General features: G+C 40.3%; 1 protein-coding gene across 1 annotated transcript in view; it reads left to right on the top strand.

Moving 5' to 3' along the window:
- Positions 1-3578: 3578 nt before the first annotated feature.
- Positions 3579-18989, top strand: part of UCHL3 (ubiquitin C-terminal hydrolase L3) — a 43050-nt gene continuing 27639 nt past the window's right edge. The window contains exons 1-4 of the mRNA XM_040540214.1: positions 3579-3725; positions 3933-3944; positions 16858-16986; positions 18745-18901. Coding sequence (XP_040396148.1) covers positions 3684-3725; positions 3933-3944; positions 16858-16986; positions 18745-18901 — 340 coding nt within the window. The 5' untranslated portion in view covers positions 3579-3683. The remainder of the gene's footprint in view (positions 3726-3932; positions 3945-16857; positions 16987-18744; positions 18902-18989) is intronic.

Here is an 18989-nt window from a genome sequence, read left to right as displayed (position 1 = left end):
TTATGGTACTTGGCCTCTCCCTTTTAAAGTATCTAATTAAGTGTGCAAATGTTTTTGAGTAATATGTGTTTCTATGACCTCATGATTGTCAAAACACAATGTACATAGGGGTAAGATCTGCCTGTGATAGGAGGGACATGACTCAACAGTCTTTTTGTTCTTAACTTAGGTAACTACTGCATACTTTTGTATGTTATCTACAGAACTTTGTATATTATTTTATATTACATTTTCATCAAGTCTTTTACTAGTGCCTTTAGCAATATGACTAATACTTGTTATGTTACCTTTCATTCATTTTCCAAGATGTGGAGATAGATGTGAAGTTGAATGTTTTGGTGGTTTGGTAATTATAGAGTAATTCTGAACCATTTGCTGAAATTTTGAGTTGTTTTGGAGTTATTTTGATAGAATCATAGAATGTACTGGATCGGAGGGAACCCACAAAGGCCATCAATTGGGTCCTGGCTCCACACAGGACCACCCAAAAATCAGACCCTATGTCTGAGAGCACTGCCCAAATGCTTCTTGAACTCCAGTAGGCTCAGTGCTGTGACCCCTGTCTTGGGGTAGTGTCCCAGTGCCTGACCACCCTCTGGGTGCAGAACCTTTCCCTAACACCCAGCCTGACCCTCCCCTGTCCCAGCTCCATGCCGTTCCCTCGGGTCCTGTCGCTGTCCCCAGAGAGCAGAGCTCAGCACCTGCCCCTCCGCTCCCCTCGTGAGGGAGCTGCAGGCCGCCATGAGGCCTCCCCTCAGCCTGCTCTGCTCTGGGCTGAACAAACCAAGGGACCTCAGCCGCTACTCCCCTGTCTTGCCCTCCAGACCCTTCACCAGCTTTGTAGCCCTCCTTTTGGACACTCTCTAAGTTTTTTATGTCCTTTTTATATTGACCAAACCTGTACACAGTGCTCAAGGTGAGGCTGCACCAGCACAGAGCAGAGCAGGACAATCCCCTCCCTCAACCAGCTAGCAGTGCCGTGCTTAATGCACCCCAGGGTGCAGTTGGTCCCCTAATTCAGTATCGTCCACAAACATATCTTAACAAGTTCTTTGAATTTGGAACAGCAGGATGGTGAAGAATGTAATGATTTCAGTTAGTCTGCCCATCCCTAGTATTAAATTGTGTCTCTAGAAACTGTTGCCTCCTGTAAGTATGTTCTTTGAAGGTTTTTGTGGCAGAGGAATTCAGATGCAGGCTGTGATTGTGATCTGACAGTAGCGGCTCATCTTTTAGCTAGCTAAGGACTGAAAACCTAATATGAGGATACACTTCGTATGGAAACAAAGACATATCTCATTAGCTAGCAGAAGATTGGATTGTTAAAGAGAGATGCTGTGGTATTCTTTACAGGTCAATACAGAATCTTCAAATGCAGGCGTGTAATAACAGTAATCCTGCTTAGTAGTAACAGGGGGTAAAATAAAAACTACTTTAGGTAATTTACTCCATTTCACAAATGTAACATTTACAAAATGGGGTGTTGTTATTAACATCAACACTCACTAAAGAACTACACCAAGTTTTTCAAGGAGCTCTTTAGGTAGAAGGGAGAAAGTCTTTCTGTTAACAGCTGTGTTTCTCCAGTGCTTAGGCCTCCAGTTTTGTGATGTCCCTACCTTTCTTGGCCTCCTGTCAGCTTGGTACTCCTGTCTCTACAGCAGCTAGAAACATCTCTCACAGGACTTCTTGACTTGCCTGTATACTGGCAGTTTCTTTCTTTCCTGCCCACTGCCTGCTCACTCCAGGCATAAATGTGGCTCCAACACCAGCTTACCACTGCTCCAAGTCCATCTGTTCATTTGTGTGAAGGCTGGACAGGTCTGTGGGACCAGCTCCCACACTTCACAAAAACCTTCCCCAAACGTCCATTTCAGAAAATAAATGTACAGCTGCTCTTGCAAACACCCAAATCTTCGCAAGCACTAAAATCCTGTGATTGACAAACAGGTAGCAGTTCCCATGTGGTGTGGTGAAGGGACAATGTTCATGTGGTCGCTTCTGTTTCTTACAGCCCTTTGCATCATATGCCTCTTGCCTCCCACAGGCTGCCCATGGACAGGGCTTCAATTCTCTTGAAGGCAGGGGTTCAGGAGGTGAGTACCCTGGCTAAGAGCAGAAATATATATGCAGTTGGGAGATGGCAACCAGTCTGAACAAAGCAAATTCATGCATGGAAAACAGTTTGCTGCATGCTCATGAGGCAGGTAAAAGCACCCTGTAACAAACCAGGTAACCTATTCTTTTACAGAAGTAAAGAATTACCACACTTTTCTTGTCAGTTGTCAGTACAAAGTTAGACATTTAGTAAATTTTAAGGCTGCCAATGAAAAAAGAAAAAAAAAAAAAACAACAAGCCTATAAAACCTCTGGTTCCTCGTTTTTCACCTGCTTGTCAGAAAAGCAAGGCTTCTCATGATGCAAACAAATCTCTTGTCCCTTTAGTAACCCCACAGCTCTGAAGAAAACAACATTCCCACAACTTCTGGACCAAAAAAAAAAAAAAAAGAGAGAGAAAATTAAATCAGTTTTGACTGTCCCTCTCAGAGTGGCTTTACACAGCTGCCCAAAGACCCTAGGAGAAGGCCTGGGGGCAGAGTTGCGAGGAGCCACATATATACACCAGTTGAAGCCTGTATTGAGTACGGGGTGAGATGTGGTGCATGCAGAGCAAGGGGACAGGCAGCCCTACCAGGGCAGGGGAATCTGTTTTTACGCTTTCCTTCCTTTTTGCTCTTTTCTGAGATAATTTGAAAGGAAGTATAACACTAAATTAGATATACATAAATGTATTATATATATATTACACTGTGCTTGATCCTAGCTGAAAGGTCAAGACAGGATATGTATATGCTCCTGAGATCCTGAGATGGGAAGGTATGAGGGGATTCACAGCTTTAGAAGAGAAAATGGAAAACATTTGTTTTGTTACTTCTTAGTGGATCCCTTAGGGACTTTACCACCCGAGTCCTTGCTGATAGTCTGAAGGCTGAGGAGGACTGAAGTCTTCTGAGGAAACTTGCTGCTATAATAAGCGCATCATAGAACCAATTCCCTTTGAACCTTTTCATTAATCTTTATTACTCTTTATTAAGAGTTAATCTTTATTTTGCTAATCTTTATTATTCCGTGATCACTGTGCTTCTGCGAACATTTAAACACTACACCTTAATCATTAAAGAAACAACAACTCCACACTTCTTTTCTCCAATAAAACCATTTTTATTCAGTGCGATGACGGATTTTTATACAGGGCGGTTACTGCAGGTGCTGCTGTGAGGAGCCGTTGAAGAAGGGGCCGTTGAAACTTGGCGGCCCCGCGGCGCCCCCCGGCGACTGCCACTCGCCATGCCGGCCCCGACGGGCGGGCGGGGCGGCCGAGGCACCGACCGTCGCCTCTCCGGGAGAGCCCACTGCCGTGGGGGAGCCGAGCAAAGACCGAGGGGAAAATCCTCCGCTCATCCTCGGCCGGGAGCAATCGGACATAAATAGGCGATCGTTACGGGATTTTCTGCTTTGTTCCGCTGCTGCTGAGGCGGGAGGAGCGTGTGCGAGGACAAGCAAAGGGTCGGTTCCCCCTGTGGGTCCCCCCGGAGCCGCCTCTCCCGGTGGCGCGGTCCCGGGTACGGGCTGAGCGCGGCGGCGTGAGGCGCTGTCAGCCGCCAGGGGCCGTGCCCGCCGCCATGGAGCCGCACCGTTGGCTGCCCCTCGAGGCCAACCCCGACGTGAGTGACCCGGGGGGGTGCGTGGGGGGCTGCCTGCGGGCCGGGGGAGCGGTGGGGAGAAGGGGAAGGCGCTCAGCAGGGCCCGGCGGTGGTGCGGTGCGTGGTGGGCTGGTGGGGAGCGTGTGTGTGTGCGCGCATGGGGGGTGTTACCCCTTAGGCCTGACCGCGTTCTTAACCTCCCCCCTCCGTTTTCTGCTCTCTTTTCAGGTCACGAATCAGGTAAGCAGCGTTTATTTGAGGTAACCTTTAGGCCCTCTGCAGCTACAGGCCCATTGCCTCTTATTTCCTGCAGTAGAGGCTCCCGCTGCCCCAACGAGAGTAAGTTCTTGCCACCCCACGGGTGCTTGTGCTGTGCCTTCTGCTCTTGGACCTTACTGGAATCTCCTCTGGAGCCTCTGAGTACAGGGTGTAATGTAAAAAACCTGTGTAAAACACAAATGGTAAAGGAAAATAGAATAAATGTGTTCTGCAGTTGTGAAACAGCCTATTAACGTAACATAATTTCTGTTATGTTTCAGGGAGGGCTTCATTTTATTAATTATTGATTAAAATGTTGTTATATATTTTATGGATCTATACATGATGGGTTTGTACGATCATATGGATCTGCTTACCTCACCATGTCTCAGTCCTTTTCTCCTTTGGATGACGAGAAGAACTAATGTATTTTTACCGTATTTGTACCTTGATGATTATTTGTGACGATGTTGGCATAATTTCTTGCTGTTGTTCTTGTCAGCATAGCAGAATCTACACTAGAGAAAGGCATATTGATTTTGCTACAGATGGTGCTTGAGCCAAAAGCTTCCAGCAGTAAGATGACATTCTTGAAGCTACTACCTTGTTGAAATATTTTGAAAATTGGGAATTTCTGTTTGTGGAGAACTATTATTTTTTAATTATTTTTGCTGTAATTAATTAATTGAGTATGCAGGTGAATGAAGAGTTATTCATTGCTGGGTCATTTTGTACTTGGCTTTATAATTTCCTGACACAAGTAATGTTATCATTATTATTGCTGTGGTGCAATCAGGTGTTGGGGTGAGTTCATTGTGTTCGCATGAAATGAAGTGTTATCAGCTGTAAAGTAGAAACCAAGGAGGAAAAACTAGTGACTTTTTCCAAATACTGTATTGTTAAGTTTATGCAATATGGAGAAAATCCTAGGAGAGCGTTAAATGAACTGTTCTAAGTGTATTCAAAACCTCCTTTGCCCGTTGGCTTTGCATTGGCGATGTATGGTATGTCTTCGTTATGGATGATCGTGGTTTATGTGAACTTTCACTTCACAGGGATTTTCTTCTTAATCTTTATGGAAAGGGCCACTTTAGATAAGGTAGACTTTCTCTTTCACTGTATTTTGCCAGACTTAACTGAGCAGTAGTTGTAGTTATTATTTAGACTGAGGTGTGTCTTCTTTTTTTTTTTTTTTCCAAAATAGAAAAAAACAACAACAAAGGTCTCTGTTGAATAGGAGTACACCTTGCATTATTAGTCATTGTTCTGTATAACAACAGGAGTGTTAGTCACTAGTTATTCATACCTCTGTTTAACAATAGTAATAATAATTTGACATCCAAATGAAGTTGCAAACACGTTTTAAAAAAATCCTAGGGAGTTAATTGCAAGGACAGTCGTTAGTCTTTTTTTTTTTTTGTGGTACTGTACGTCACTGTACTCTAAAATACAGGATTCTTCAGGATGAAAAAAGGTATACGTCTTATAGCTGCAGCACATATGTCTAGAAGGAAGTTAATACATGCATCTTCTTACACAGACCTTTGGCTATATGCTTCTTGGTTTTATTTTTGTTTTGGATTTTTTTTATTTTACTTGGATGTTAAGACTGTCCTTGGAACATACTACTTATGTTAGTATTGATGCTATTGTTAGGTGTGGTAACGAACGCATTGTCAAGATGTGCGTTGTAATGTATGTTGACTATTTCAAACTTTGTGGCAGAAATCTGGGAGATAATGGAAAAGAGCTGGTATTTCGTAGTTGCAGGGTGTGTAAAATCTTTCCAAAATATCTTGATTTTTTTTTTTTCCTTGGTGAAAGCATTTGTATTAATGCAAGTCTAGGAATTTTTAATTTCTTAGTTTATAGGATCTTTCTTTGCGCATATGGATTGGAATTATGTAAAAGGTTTAGAAATTGGCTGGAAAGGATAAATATGAATAATCTTTCTCAGCTTTAAAGATTTCCAATGGCAGTGACTCACTCAGGATACTGCTGCCATGTATCTGTAGTGATCTTAAGAGAGAAGTCAGCGTAGTTAAATGTACCATACAGTGCTAATTTAACTGTCACGATATGCCCTTTTCTCTCCACTTCTGCGGTCTGATGGAACGGATTATAAAGTATTGTCAGTCCACCTCCAGTATAGAAAGAGTTGATGATTCAGCGTTTACAAAGCTCCAGTTTGTATAGTGATGACAGCTAATTTTCTTCTCTTTGACCTTCAGCTGTGGGACCTCAGGTGCTACCCCTCTTCTTGAAGCTTCTGAAGCCCCTCTACTAATGGGAGAGAGAATGAGAGAAAGTGGGTTTATCTGCCCACTGTTCACCAGATGATGTCTGGCTGTGTATCTTGTTCACAGTTTCTTCTATCACCAAAAAAAGTCAAACTGCTTATGAACATTGGGAGTGAAAAGATCAGATGCAAGCTAATTGCTCCTCATTGTGACATCACTGCAGTCTGGCTTGCAATCTGTGATCAATTCCCTAGGAAGTGTAGATAAAAAAGTAGTATTGGTAGATGATTTTGTCTTTCTTGATTTCCCCTGTTCTAAGAAATATCCTTACTTCCTAGATAAGGTACAATGTCAACTCATGCCTTTGCTCTGTCCAGGTAAGGCTCCAGTAATTGACTGCATCTGGTATGAAGCTCAAGCACTGGCTTGAGGTAGCCCAGAGTTAAACTGTGCAAAGTTGTCTGTGATTTGGGTTTGTCTTACGACATAGGGCTTATTTGCCAGCTACCTTCCAGCATTATTTTCAGGCCTTTGATTCTACCTTTTTTTTTTTTTTAAAGCCATTAATGCAATGAGAGTCAGCCACGTAAAGGAATTAATTTCAGTGTATGGACCCTCTTGGCAGCTGTGACTTTCTGGGGGCAATAAAAATCACAGAACAGATAGCAGAAACTGGATACACCCAGTCTTCATCCAGTTAGGTGTCGGGCAAATATACGGGTTAGTTATCTTGAGGAAATGAACTTTATTCTTCCTAGAAGGTCTTCCCGTTTTATGAACTGTTTGCAGCACTGTCCACAAGCTTCCCCAAAAGAAAACCCTGCTGACCAAAGTCACTGGAAGGGCAGTGCCTGCATTTCCTGATGTACATTGGTGGTTGTGGTCCTCAGAGACGAGCTGCTGTGCGGAGTGAAGGCGCGTGTGATGTGAAATGACATAAATGTCCTTCTGAAGATGCGTAGTTAAGCTTAACAGCAACTCTTCTGTTGTAAGCAAAGTGGCAATAGTGGAGATAGGCTGTTTTCCAAGAATTCGTGCTATGAGCGTAGCCTCAGAAAGGGGAAGACCAGGACTGGGTCTTTGGATCTTTCTGTGAAGAGAATGCCCCAGAGTCCCTTCCACAGAGCCAACAAAGGGGAAGTGGCAAGGCTGTGCCACAGCGAAGAGTAAGCAGGAGGCAGATGCGAAGGAGGATTGTTGTGAGACAAGTTGTTGGATGTTTTCTTCTGGTTTAAAATACCTCAAGCTATAGAGCCCTGTTATTAAGTTTAAACAGGTTGTTCTTATGTTGCAAAAGATATGTTGCAAGGGGGAAAATTATGACTTGTTGTGGAGCTTAGAGCCTTACTCATATGAATAGTTGAAAAATGAACTTAGATCTGTCTTTGTAGGTCATTCAGTAATGGAAAGCTGAGAAAACCGTGCATTTCATTCTTCTGTTTGTATTTGTCGCTTTTAGCATTTTCTGCTCTTTTTTGGCTTAGTTGCTTATTTATTTTCAGATGAAATAAGCTGAACATTGTAACAACCGTAATCCTTACTGTTACCAGTGCTGGTAAGGATATGTTTGTTTAGTGAACAGCATGCTACAGAGTAGAAAACAAGTGCTATTGGTTCACCAGGTAGGTTAGCTGGTAGTTCTGAAGATGCTATTCCCTACTTCTCTATTTTCCTTAGCTTAAAGGACCAGCAGAATCAGTATAATTCGCTTGTTATTTCATTACACTGTAAAAATAACACATGCAACAGCTTATTCGTAAGCATGGATTGTTCAGGCTCATGCTGGTTATGAACAATTATTTAGATCACAGGAACAAGTTTGCTGTGAATCACTGGCTTGACAGCTCCACCTCAGGACTTGTCCTCAGAGCACTCCAAAGCTTTTGCTTGCTAAGAGCAGTTTTGGAGAGAACCTGAGCTAGCTGCTTAGTCCAGCTTTCTGTGTGGTATGTTGCATTGCTGTATGGGTGATGATCAGACACCGGTTCAATACGTATGGTAGTACCTGTGCATAGCGAGTATGAAGTTTCAAAGCTGTTTGATGGGTTATATTTAAAACATGTACCTATCAGCATGAAGACCAGGAGCTCTACCTGTGAGTCAGAGCTGTTCTTCTAGACACCCTGAAGAAACCAACACAGTTGGAAGGATAAAAATCTTGTGGGTGTAAGATCTATCACATTTTTGGTGAAGTTGTGTTCTTTTTTCTCCTTTACTGCAAATTAAAATAAATAAACTTGAAAAAAAATGTAATGATAAATGGGCTGTATTCCATGAACTTCATTGTGAGGTCCTGAAATACGGTGCTTGAGGATATTAAAGAATTCGTAATAAATATTGAACTTCATGGATAAGTTTATTATAATGGAGCATCTTTTGTTCCAGTAAGACAATGCTGTGACCACTCTAAGTGGGGACTGGTTGGTAAAGAAGAATAAAACACTTTGTGTAAGTTATGCCCATGCATTTGCTCCTGAGCAATACAACTTTTGACCTGCAGTGTAGAACTAAAGTTTCTGTCAGGTATTTCTGTATTTTCACGTCAAGTCACTTGGATTAATGGCTGACTGGAAAGACACTTTGTCTAAACCTTATTGAAAAATGATCCCTTCCTTTAAATTCCCTAAATTCATAGTGAAAGAACTAAGAAGTACATTCTTACAAGGCCCAAACAAAATACTGATTTCTGAAACAGTTTTTTGTAGCATGCCTCCAGAAATAATATATATAAAGAATTGAAAACAAACTATTATGCGTTTGTATTTGTAGTGTGGATCAGTTTAGTAAGGGTTAGGTCAGTAAGAGCAGGTTACTTAGAGAGCTTAAATGCAAGCTATTTGTAGGCTCATATAAATTGTCATATAAGGTTTTTTGTTGGTGTTATTTATTTTTATTGGTGATAGTTCCATCAGACATTCTGCGCAGTGTCTTACTACTGTTTAGGGAAAAAGATCAGCTTCAATTCACCAGGGTGCCAAAAATTCTTATGCTTTAATGATGAAATAACAAAATATTGATTGCTGATGATAAAGTTATGATTACATCTAAATAAACTAATTAAGACTTAGTACTTCCAGTTTCCTAAGACCATAGGAACAATTAGTTTAGTGGAAGAAAGTCTTAACTGGTTTTGCTGTGATATAGTGATGCTATAGTCCATTGAGTAGACGTACAATGTGATATAGATTCTGTTGGTATCTTGGTTTGTATTTGGAAGAGGATTACAACAGTTGGTTCTTCCCACAAAATCTCTTTGACTTTTGTCTGAGTGTCTGGAAATGTCTCTGTTTTTTCCCATTTTTGTTCTTGTGGTTCCAACTTTTATACAAACACCCCAGAAAAATGGAAAAGTCCTAGTTTTGAGTATAATGCCTTAGTATTTAGAATGTGGCATTCTTGAAATATTTACAAACGCTGTCCAACTTCACTGGCACCTAGATTTCAAAGTCCGTTTTACTTCAATGTTAGTCTTCATGTTGTTTTTATTTGCAACTGACAAAGTAGAAAAGAGCATCGCTATTTCAGACAGTATTTAAAATGTTCTTTGACTGCTTCAGAAGTCTGCTGTTCAAAGTAAATTGAACTCTTAAGTTTTCTTACCCCAGTTTCCCTTCCCACATCTCTGTCAGCCCCATAAATTGTATCCTCCTAGTGGTTCTGTGGCTGTGTTGGTAGAAGCGCTGCTTTAATCTGCTGAAGTCAGGTCACCTGGGTCAAGAGGTTGCTAGGTTGCCATTGTCCATCTGACTTTTGAGGCTCTTTAAATTAGCCCAAACTATATTTTTAAGGTTCATGAAATTTAATTAATTTTAAAGGTAGCCACCGTGAGTTGGAGCAAAATCATGTATTAAAGATCACTGTTCTGTGCTGCTTTTGATGCTTAGCAGTTGGTAGATTAAGGTAGTGGTACCAACAGTGAAAGCAACGTAGGTTATACCACAGAAATGTCTAAATTAACTTAAAATAAACACATTTAGGCATGTTACAGTGACTCTTTTTATTCTGTTAACTAACATTTAGACATGCAGATTGACAGTTTGTGGTGATTTAGAACAGAATCAGGTAGGTTGGAAGGGACTCTGTAGAGTTCTGTGGTCCAACCACATTCTGCTCCAAGCAGGTTGCTCAGGGACTTGCCAAGTTCTGAATTCCTCCAAGGATGGAGACTCCACAGGCTCCTGGACAGCCTGTGCTAGTGCTTGACCATGCTTATTATTTTTTTGTATTATTTTAAAATGCTTTCCTTACCAATTTCATATTTTCTGCATTCCAGCCTGTGTCCATTGTTTTTCATTGTTCTGCTGTGTACTGCTGAGATGAGTCAGTCTTCATCTTCTCTGCAGCTTCCCTTAGCTAGTAGAAAACACCAATATCAAGTGTCCTGTCCTCCATTTCCCATGCCTTTTCTAAAGATGGTTTTAACCCATCTTTCAACCTTTCCTCATACAACAAGGCTCCAGGCTCCTGTCCGTATTGGTGGCTCTCCACTGGTTTGCTTCGGTATGTCGATGCTTCAGTCGTAACGGGGAACTCAGAGCATTGGCACAGTCCTCCAGCAGAGGGGAGGTCATTCTTTTGCCTACTGGCTACTTTCCCTTGCTAGTATGGCAACCAGTGATAGGGGTTGGCTTTTACTGCAAGGGCACGATGACTCGTGTTCAATTATTATTGATCGGGATGGCCTGATCCTTTTCAGCAGAGTTATTTTCTAGCCAATTAGCTCTGAGCCTCTGTGACTGCATGAGGCTATTCCATACCAGATGGAGGATTTTGCATTTTGTCTTTGAACTTCTTGAAGTTCCTGTCAGCTTATTTTTCTAGCCTGCTGAAATTGCCTCTGAATTGCAGCCCTGCCCTCCAGTGCTCTTCCCAATTTGGTGTAATATCCAAATTTGTTGAGTGTGCGGTATGCACCCGTCCTGGTCATTAAGGAAGATGTTAAACAGTATTTGCAGTGACACCCGAGAGATGTCACTGCCCATTGGACTTTGTGTTGCCGATCGCTGTCCTTTGAACCTGGCAGTCTGGCCAGTTTTCCACCAGCTTGCCCCGTATCCAGCTCATACATCTCACTGTTTTGGCTCTAGGGATGGTATGGGTGACTCTGCCAAAGGCCTTGCTTCATAAAGACTCTGCACTGCTTTCCCTCCCCTGCACCTTACCCACGCAGGCAGTGATCACTCTGTTGAAAGCTTCCAGGTTAATTGGGCATCGTTTGCCCTTGGTAAGTTGGTGCTGTCTGTTCTCCATCACCTACTTGTTCTTGTGCTTGGGAGTAGCTTCCAGGAAGATTTGCTTCATAACCTTCCCAGAGAGTGAGCTGAAGATGAGTGGCCTGTAGTTATCTGAATCTTCCTTCTTGTCCATCTTGAAAATAGATGTGATATTTTCCGTTTTCTAGTCAACAGGAACCTTCCAAGATCACCATGACCCTTCAGACATGTTAAGGAACAGGCTCACAAAGGTGTCAGCTGATACCTGTAGCAGTGTTGGATCGATGTTGTCCCATGGACTTGTACATGCCCTATGGCTCAAGCGTTCCCTGCTCGTGTCCTTCTCTACAGTGTGAAATGCATTCTCACAGATGCTGCTACTAGGAAATGGGAGGACAGAAGGCAGCAAAGATTAAGGCAAAAAATCAACATTGAGAACCTGAACCTTTTCTATGTCCTTCGTCGCTAGGTTCCCGGTCCCATCGTGCAGTAGGCCTATGTTTTCCTTAACCTTCCAGTTGTTGCCAGTGTATTTACAGGAGCCCTTCTTGTGTCCTTCACATCCCTTGTAATTTCAGCATTAGTTGAACTTCAGCTTTTATAACTACATGCCTCTGTGTTTAAGCAATGCACCTCTATCCCTTTTGTATAGCCTGTTCCTCTGGTTTCTTTCCATGTACTTCCTTTCAGTTTGACCTCAGTCAGGAGTTACATATTCATCCGTGGTGGCTTTTGGTCGTACTTTTTTGAGTTTCTGCATTCTGTATTATCTTGTGATCACAGTAGTCGTGGCCCTCCACATTCACAGCTTGGACGAGTTCTTCCTTGTTTATACTATTATCTGCCAATTTTGAGGAAACCCTTGCTCTCAGCAGGCAATTTTAAAGAAATGAAAATTGGAGTTCCACATTTGCGCCCTTGAAAATAAGGCCTATGTAAATTTCCTGAACTCTGGAGTTCTACAATACAACGAAAGGTTGGATAGTTTTTTTAGCAAATTTGATGTGTTAATATTTTCAGTTTGACTGTTGCAGATATTGAAACAAGTCTGAACAATTGCACTTGAAGACAAATTGTTTGGAATTTTCTAGTGAACTCTAGGTGTCAGGTAAGAAGGAAAGGCCTTCTGGAATACTTGAGCAAAAAGGAGAAAATCATGCAGCTAACATGTATGGAAAAGACAACTAATTTCAAAAGTGACTTTTTTCTCATGGTTAGCTGAATTAATGAAAAACCAAGGAGGAATCTTTCAATCAGGATGACATTTTAATGCAACAGAGAAAGAGACAACTTCAAATACAACAACAAAATTAAAATAATAATAATTTTAAAAAGTACTTTTAAAAGTAAAGCTCTGAAAAAGTTGGTCAACTAGATATGGACAAGTGTGTTGTCTGTGTTTCCTTCTGAGCTGGAAGACTTCTGTAATGTAAGCGAGTATGTTTTCTTTTTTTCTTTTCTAAGGTAAGTGCTCAAAGATAAATGAAGAATAGTCAGCAATATGATAAGTGACAGAAAAACATCTAATATTCTCTTCTGCAGTTGTAGAGTAATATCAGGCTGCTAGCTTATTGATGCTATATGCTCAGTTGAATATAAAAATAAGAGGAAAATAAACAATGGAGAGTGGATGAGCCCTCAGATATAGTGAAAAATACCTTAACTGCTCTGTCCAGTAAGTATCTTTAGATAGAGTGGCTTGGGTAATTGCTGCAAAGCAGCAGAAGTCCTCACCTCTGAACGAGACTGTGTCTAAAAAGCATACAAAACTGCCTACTGTTCTAAAACAGGAGTGTTTTGGCAGGTGTGGAAGTTCACCTGCTGGTAGGTAACTGAGTGATCTTTGTACCAGCATGACTGGCCTAAGAAAGAGCTAGGAAAAGACAAAGGAAGAAAAAGGAGGGTTCATTTAGTTATTTCTTTGGTGTTCAGGTAATTTGCCAAAATTGAAGCTACTGCTTGTGAATAGACTCTCCTGAGCTTCCTGTGTCACATCTTCTATGGATTTTTGTCCCTCTAAATAACTTTCCCTGGTTCCTAAGAACTTGTTTTGACTCCTTTAAAATTTCTCTTCCCAGACCTTGCTAAATAGCGTTCCGTTGCTGTTATCTGTTCAGAACACAGTTGCAAAAGATTACTTGTCTGGTTGTGTGATTGACTGAATTCTTTTTTTTTCTTTTGCATTTCTCCATGCTAAGTATAAGCTATGTCTGTTTGTTTTAAGGGATCTTTGCACCCTGCCATGAATTTTTCACCTGTAAACCCATCTGGCAGTCTTTCTTGCACATGGGCACTTGCTGCCAGTTTTTACCTTTTAGTCATGTAATTTTCAGAAAGACATCTCTGTCATTTTTTTCCAGGCTTGATTGAAGCCCTCTGGTAGCAGAGTGGTCTTATTAGCCTATTTTGTATCTCCCTTAATCTTTTCTTGATGATTCTAAAAGAAGTTGTTAGGCTGTTCATGTGTAAAGTTTGCTGCCTGCCGTACTAAGGCGATGTTCTTGGTGTTTCTCTGTGGTGTTGACCACCACTTCTAGCTGCGTCTGTCATTGTATACTGAAACTCTTAACTTTTTAGATTTTAAAGTTTCTAGGTGTTATGCTAATGTGAGTACTGAAAAGCATTCTTCCTGTGAAGTTTTTGCTACGATGAATATATCGTTCAGAAGTTTGAGTATCTGTACTTGGGTCTAGGGGGTGTGTTTTTCCCCGGCCTGTGAAAGGCAACAAGACAAGAGAACGTGCATCATTTATTTATTCAGTAGCTTCATGTGATACTTTTATTGTTGCCTCGTCTGCTTGTGGGGTCGCTTTCTCCGTAGGTGTCTTTTTATTTTGTTGGGTTTTTGTACCCTTCTTTCATGTAATCTTGCAAAATAATAACCCGTGTTTTCGTAGTTGTATTACATTTCCCACAGTTCCGAATAACAACAGGGAAAGTCCTAGAAAACTTAGAATCATAGAAGCACTTAAAGTACAAATAATATTTTAACACATCTACATGTACTCCCCTCTCCTTCTGAACTTTTCTTCTGTCATTCACAAAATGGTAATTGTCCTCATAACTTGGAGGGTTAAAATAGACACTAAAAATGTCTTCTGTTTCATCAGCTAATAAAAACTCACATGTTCCCTGCATATAATTTCATTAAAAGATAATGATTTGGCTTTATTCCTAACCTTGGCAAGACTTAAAGGTGGTATAGAACCAGAAGATCTTGGTGTATTACATAAGCGATCTCCTGAGTTAATTTTCTTGTCATACATAAGAGCAACCTTGTTTTAACATTAGTTAGAAAGTTGTGCAAAGCCTCGATCATGGACTTGTGCCCAGTCCCACAAACCCATACATAAGAGACCAAATCTTCCCTATATCTTGATAAAAGACACTTTATTTTCCTTTCGCCTCCCATTTTCCTCTTTGATTTTATGGTCAATTCACGTTGTTCATTTTTAGTGGAAACATAGGAAAAATGAAAATGGAAAAAAAAATCTTTATGTGACATTATGAACAGAAAGGCTCCATGTTTTGCAGTGCAGACAATCAAATACTGAACTAGCTCAGTGAATGGTTTAGGTCGGTTCAGTAGATACAGAGAAAACCCATATGTAATTTTTTCAAGATTCTCTTTTTAACTTTTTGTTTTCAAACTTATATTGCCTTTACTTGCTCTTGGTTTTGATTTCTTGCCTTAAAGTATAAAGGGGAGAGAGAGGAATACATTTAAAATGGTAAAGTGTATTTTTTTTTTTACCCTCGAAATACTGGCTGCAAACTGCACCTTGGTTCTCTTAATAAACTTAATGGTGTGCATATTTTCTATTCTTTCCCCCCTTTTTTAGAAGATATTCCTAAACTTTGCTGATTAAAGCAAAAGTAATGATAATCTTCTGTGCTCATAAACACATGAGACCATGCATTCACCCTTTTTAAAAAGTGTCCTTTGTATCTCTAAATATTGGGAGTTAATCACTGGCTGTGTCTTCTGAAAGACAGTAACCTTGCTTCTTGCTTAGTATGGATTGAAATTGGTATTTGAAGGGATCTTGTGTTAGAAGTAGACATTTAGTATTTTATTAAAATGAAAAAGAAGAATTTTTGTAATAAGATTAATTTTTGTATTTCTTACAGGCATATCTATAGGTATGAATCTACTCAAACATAGTATAACTATTACTGAACTATTGCGTGTATGTGTAAATCTGCTCACTGGGTGAATTTTGGAAGGAAGAAAAAGGCATAGATTCATTTTACCATCTTGTTCTTCTTAAACATCTTAACTGCAAATGTGTCAATAGAGAGGTTTCCTCAAATAGCATTGGACAGGAAGTATGATGAAGCTTTGAACAAATCTTTCCTTTCTGAGAAAGAATAGACAAAATACTCTGGTCTACTGTATTGCTTTTGGGAACAGTATTGGAAACTGCAGAGTTGCAATTTGTTGAGAGCTGGCTAAAGAAATGCCTTAGGAGTTAACTTTTTTTTTTTCTCATTAGAGAGAGCAGAGGAATATTACTTGCTGCAAGTTGTTTTTTTCCAGGCGTTTTAAACTTCTAGCTGTTTATCAGGACACTCCGTATTTTAGATTTGATAACCCCAGGTGACTGGAGATCTTCCTACAGAATGTGATTTTTCTAGCGGAAGTAAAGGAGTTGTGCAATGTTTACTTTTTCTAAAATACATAGTTTTCCCACATCTTTAATTTTTTTTGTCTAAAATGTGGTATTTCAAAATAGGATTTGAGCGTGCCGTAACACACAATTAACTTTTTCTTACAAATTGTCAGTGTGTATATAATTACAAGAACCTAATTGAATTCAGAAACTGTTTGACTCTGATAACATAGATATTTCAAGTTGTTTCAAATGGTATAGAGTTCTAAATTCCCCTGCTTGTTGCTGAGATAGTCAGTTCAACTCCTCTCCGCTCAGTATTGATGAGGCTGCACCTGAAGTACTGGGTCTGGTTCTAGGCCCCAGAGTACAGGAGAGATGTGGATGTACTGGAGGGAGTCCAGTGGTGGGCCACCAAGATGATGAACGGACCGGAGCACCTGTCATATGAGGAGAGGCTGAGAGAGCTGGGGCTGTCAGCCTGGAGAAAAGGAGGCTCAGGGGGGATCTTATCAGTGTGTATGAACACCTGAAGGGGGGGTGCAAAGAGGCCAGAGCCAGGCTCTTTTCAGTGGTGCCCATTGCCAGGACCAGAGGCAATGGGCACAAACTGGAGCACAGGAGGCTCCCTCTGAACATCAAGAAACACTTCTGTGCTGTGTGGGTGACTGAGCACTGGCAAAGACTGCCCAGAGAGGTGGTAGAGTCTCTTCCTTGGAGATCTTCAAAAGTTGTCTGGTTGTAAATACACAGTTAAGCTTTTTTTTTAAAAAAAAAAAAAAGTATACCAGCACACTCATTTAATATTATTCTGTATTTTCTTTTCCAGTTTCTCAAACAATTAGGTATACATCCTGACTGGCAATTTGTAGATGTCTATGGTATGGAACCAGAACTGCTTAGCATGGTGCCAAGACCTGTATGTGCAGTGCTACTTCTCTTTCCGATAACAGAAAAGGTAAAAGTTTATTTAGTAACCAGTATATCACTTCTGTTGTGAATGAATGCTTGGTTGGGGCTTTGAGCAACCTGATCTACTGGAAGACATCCCTGCCCATGGCAGGGGGATTGGAACTAGACGATCTTCAAAGGCTCCTTCCAACCCAAACCGTTGTGTGAATCTGTAAATCTTGTGCTTTGGTGTCAGAATCAAAATGAGACTTAAACCTTATTCAGAGACTTCTTAATTATAAATAAATAAATGATAATGTTATGTGTATATTTCCAATTTATTGTTAAGTGTTTTAATTGGAGTGGGAAAAGCTAACGTAGAAGTAAAAAGAAATATACTTTGCATTTTTATCTTGCAGATAATTCAGTACTTTAGTTTTAAAAGGCTGGCTGTGAAACGGCAGAATTCTGCTACTTTTAGCAGAAAGCCACAATAGCATGAGCAAACTAAGGTTGTGTGTGAGACTATCAAATGCAACTACTTTTTGATTTTTTTTTTTTGGTACTGCTGTACTGACTAAACATCAATCCATTTTCAGTTCAGTCATCAGTACCAGTATGGCTCCCATTTCTGGGACAGACAGCATATTTCTAAGATGGAAGAGTGTATATATTTCTTTTTGCCTCTTCCCTCCATTCTCCTTCAGCCCCGTTCCCCCCAGTATGCATCAATTTGCTTGAACTTGGTTTTAGGGCTGAATACCTTTGTTAGCATACAGATAATCTTAGGGTTATCGTCCAGTTTAAAGGTTAATGACTTACTAAATCAACATCATAGGCTGTAGACAGATAGAATAGCTTGATCCAGTGAATGCTTATCAAGGGATAAGTCAAGTTAGAAAGGACATTTTGAAGTGATCTGGTCCAGCCCTTGCTCAAAATGATATTCTCGGTATTCACAACGTTTTTTTGGGGGGGGGGACAGGGAATGAATGGCAGCTATATTGTTTACCTTCTCTAGTCTGAACTTTTGTCTAATACGTTTAAGGCCTTTTTTTCCTCAATTAGGACTATTCATGTTATCTTGTACAAGTGCTGTCAATTTAAAATTCTTTGTAAAGGCACCTGCTATTTACGTAGAATGTTCGGACCATTGAGACAAGCTGCAAGTGTGGAATCACGATGCTGGAGAAGTTTCTTAGTTCTGTTTGTCACTGACAGTGCATGGAATCCGAGAAATTTCTCGGAAAGAGTTACTCTGTTTTACATTCAAACTTCGTGTTTGTCACACTTAAGTAAAAACTCCATCTACTTCAGTATTTTGTAAATTATTACTACAGAAAACAAACCTTTACCTTATGATTATGGCTTTTAAAGGACCTGTTTTAAATATTATATGAACTTTATATTCTTGGAAAAAACGCAGTGTAAGAAGATGGAACTTACAAGAATGGTTCGTGCTGATTAAACACCTGAAGTTGCTTGATAAAGCTTTTGAGACCTCTGTCCTTAAACACTTTTTGTTGGATTAAAGAGATGGTGACAGGTGCTAATATTGAATATTCCTGAAATGCTGTTAGGTAACACATTTCAAAATGATGATTTAAACATATCAGGTCTTATCACTAGTCAAAATCCAGTCATAGAGCTTTCCAGTTGGGGAAGTCTGCATATACTGCTGGACTGCTTGTGTTAAACGTTTCAAGTTGCAAGATGTGTTTTGGTTTTATTAGGAAGGCTTTACTTAGGTAAATTGTTTTTGCTTGGATAATATAACAAGTATCTATTTGTACTACCTGTGAAACTTGTATAACTTCCCTTCTAGTATGAAACCTTCAGAACAGAAGAAGAAGAGAGAATAAAAGCTAAGGGGCAAGATGTCAAATCATCAGTGTATTTCATGAAGCAGACTATCAACAATGCTTGTGGAACAATTGGGTTAATTCATGCTATTGCAAACAACAGAGATAAAATGAACTTTGGTAAGTGTTTTATGTTTGCTTGCTTGTTTTTGTTGTACTTTCCCCCCCTTTTTTTCCCTCACCACTGTGGAAAGTACGGAGGGAAGGA

Source organism: Cygnus olor, chromosome 1 (assembly GCF_009769625.2).
Source record: "Cygnus olor isolate bCygOlo1 chromosome 1, bCygOlo1.pri.v2, whole genome shotgun sequence".
Classification (NCBI taxonomy): Eukaryota; Metazoa; Chordata; class Aves; order Anseriformes; family Anatidae; genus Cygnus; species Cygnus olor.
The sequence above is the reverse complement of the archived record's forward strand: the minus strand, read 5'-3'. Positions and strand labels throughout refer to the sequence as shown.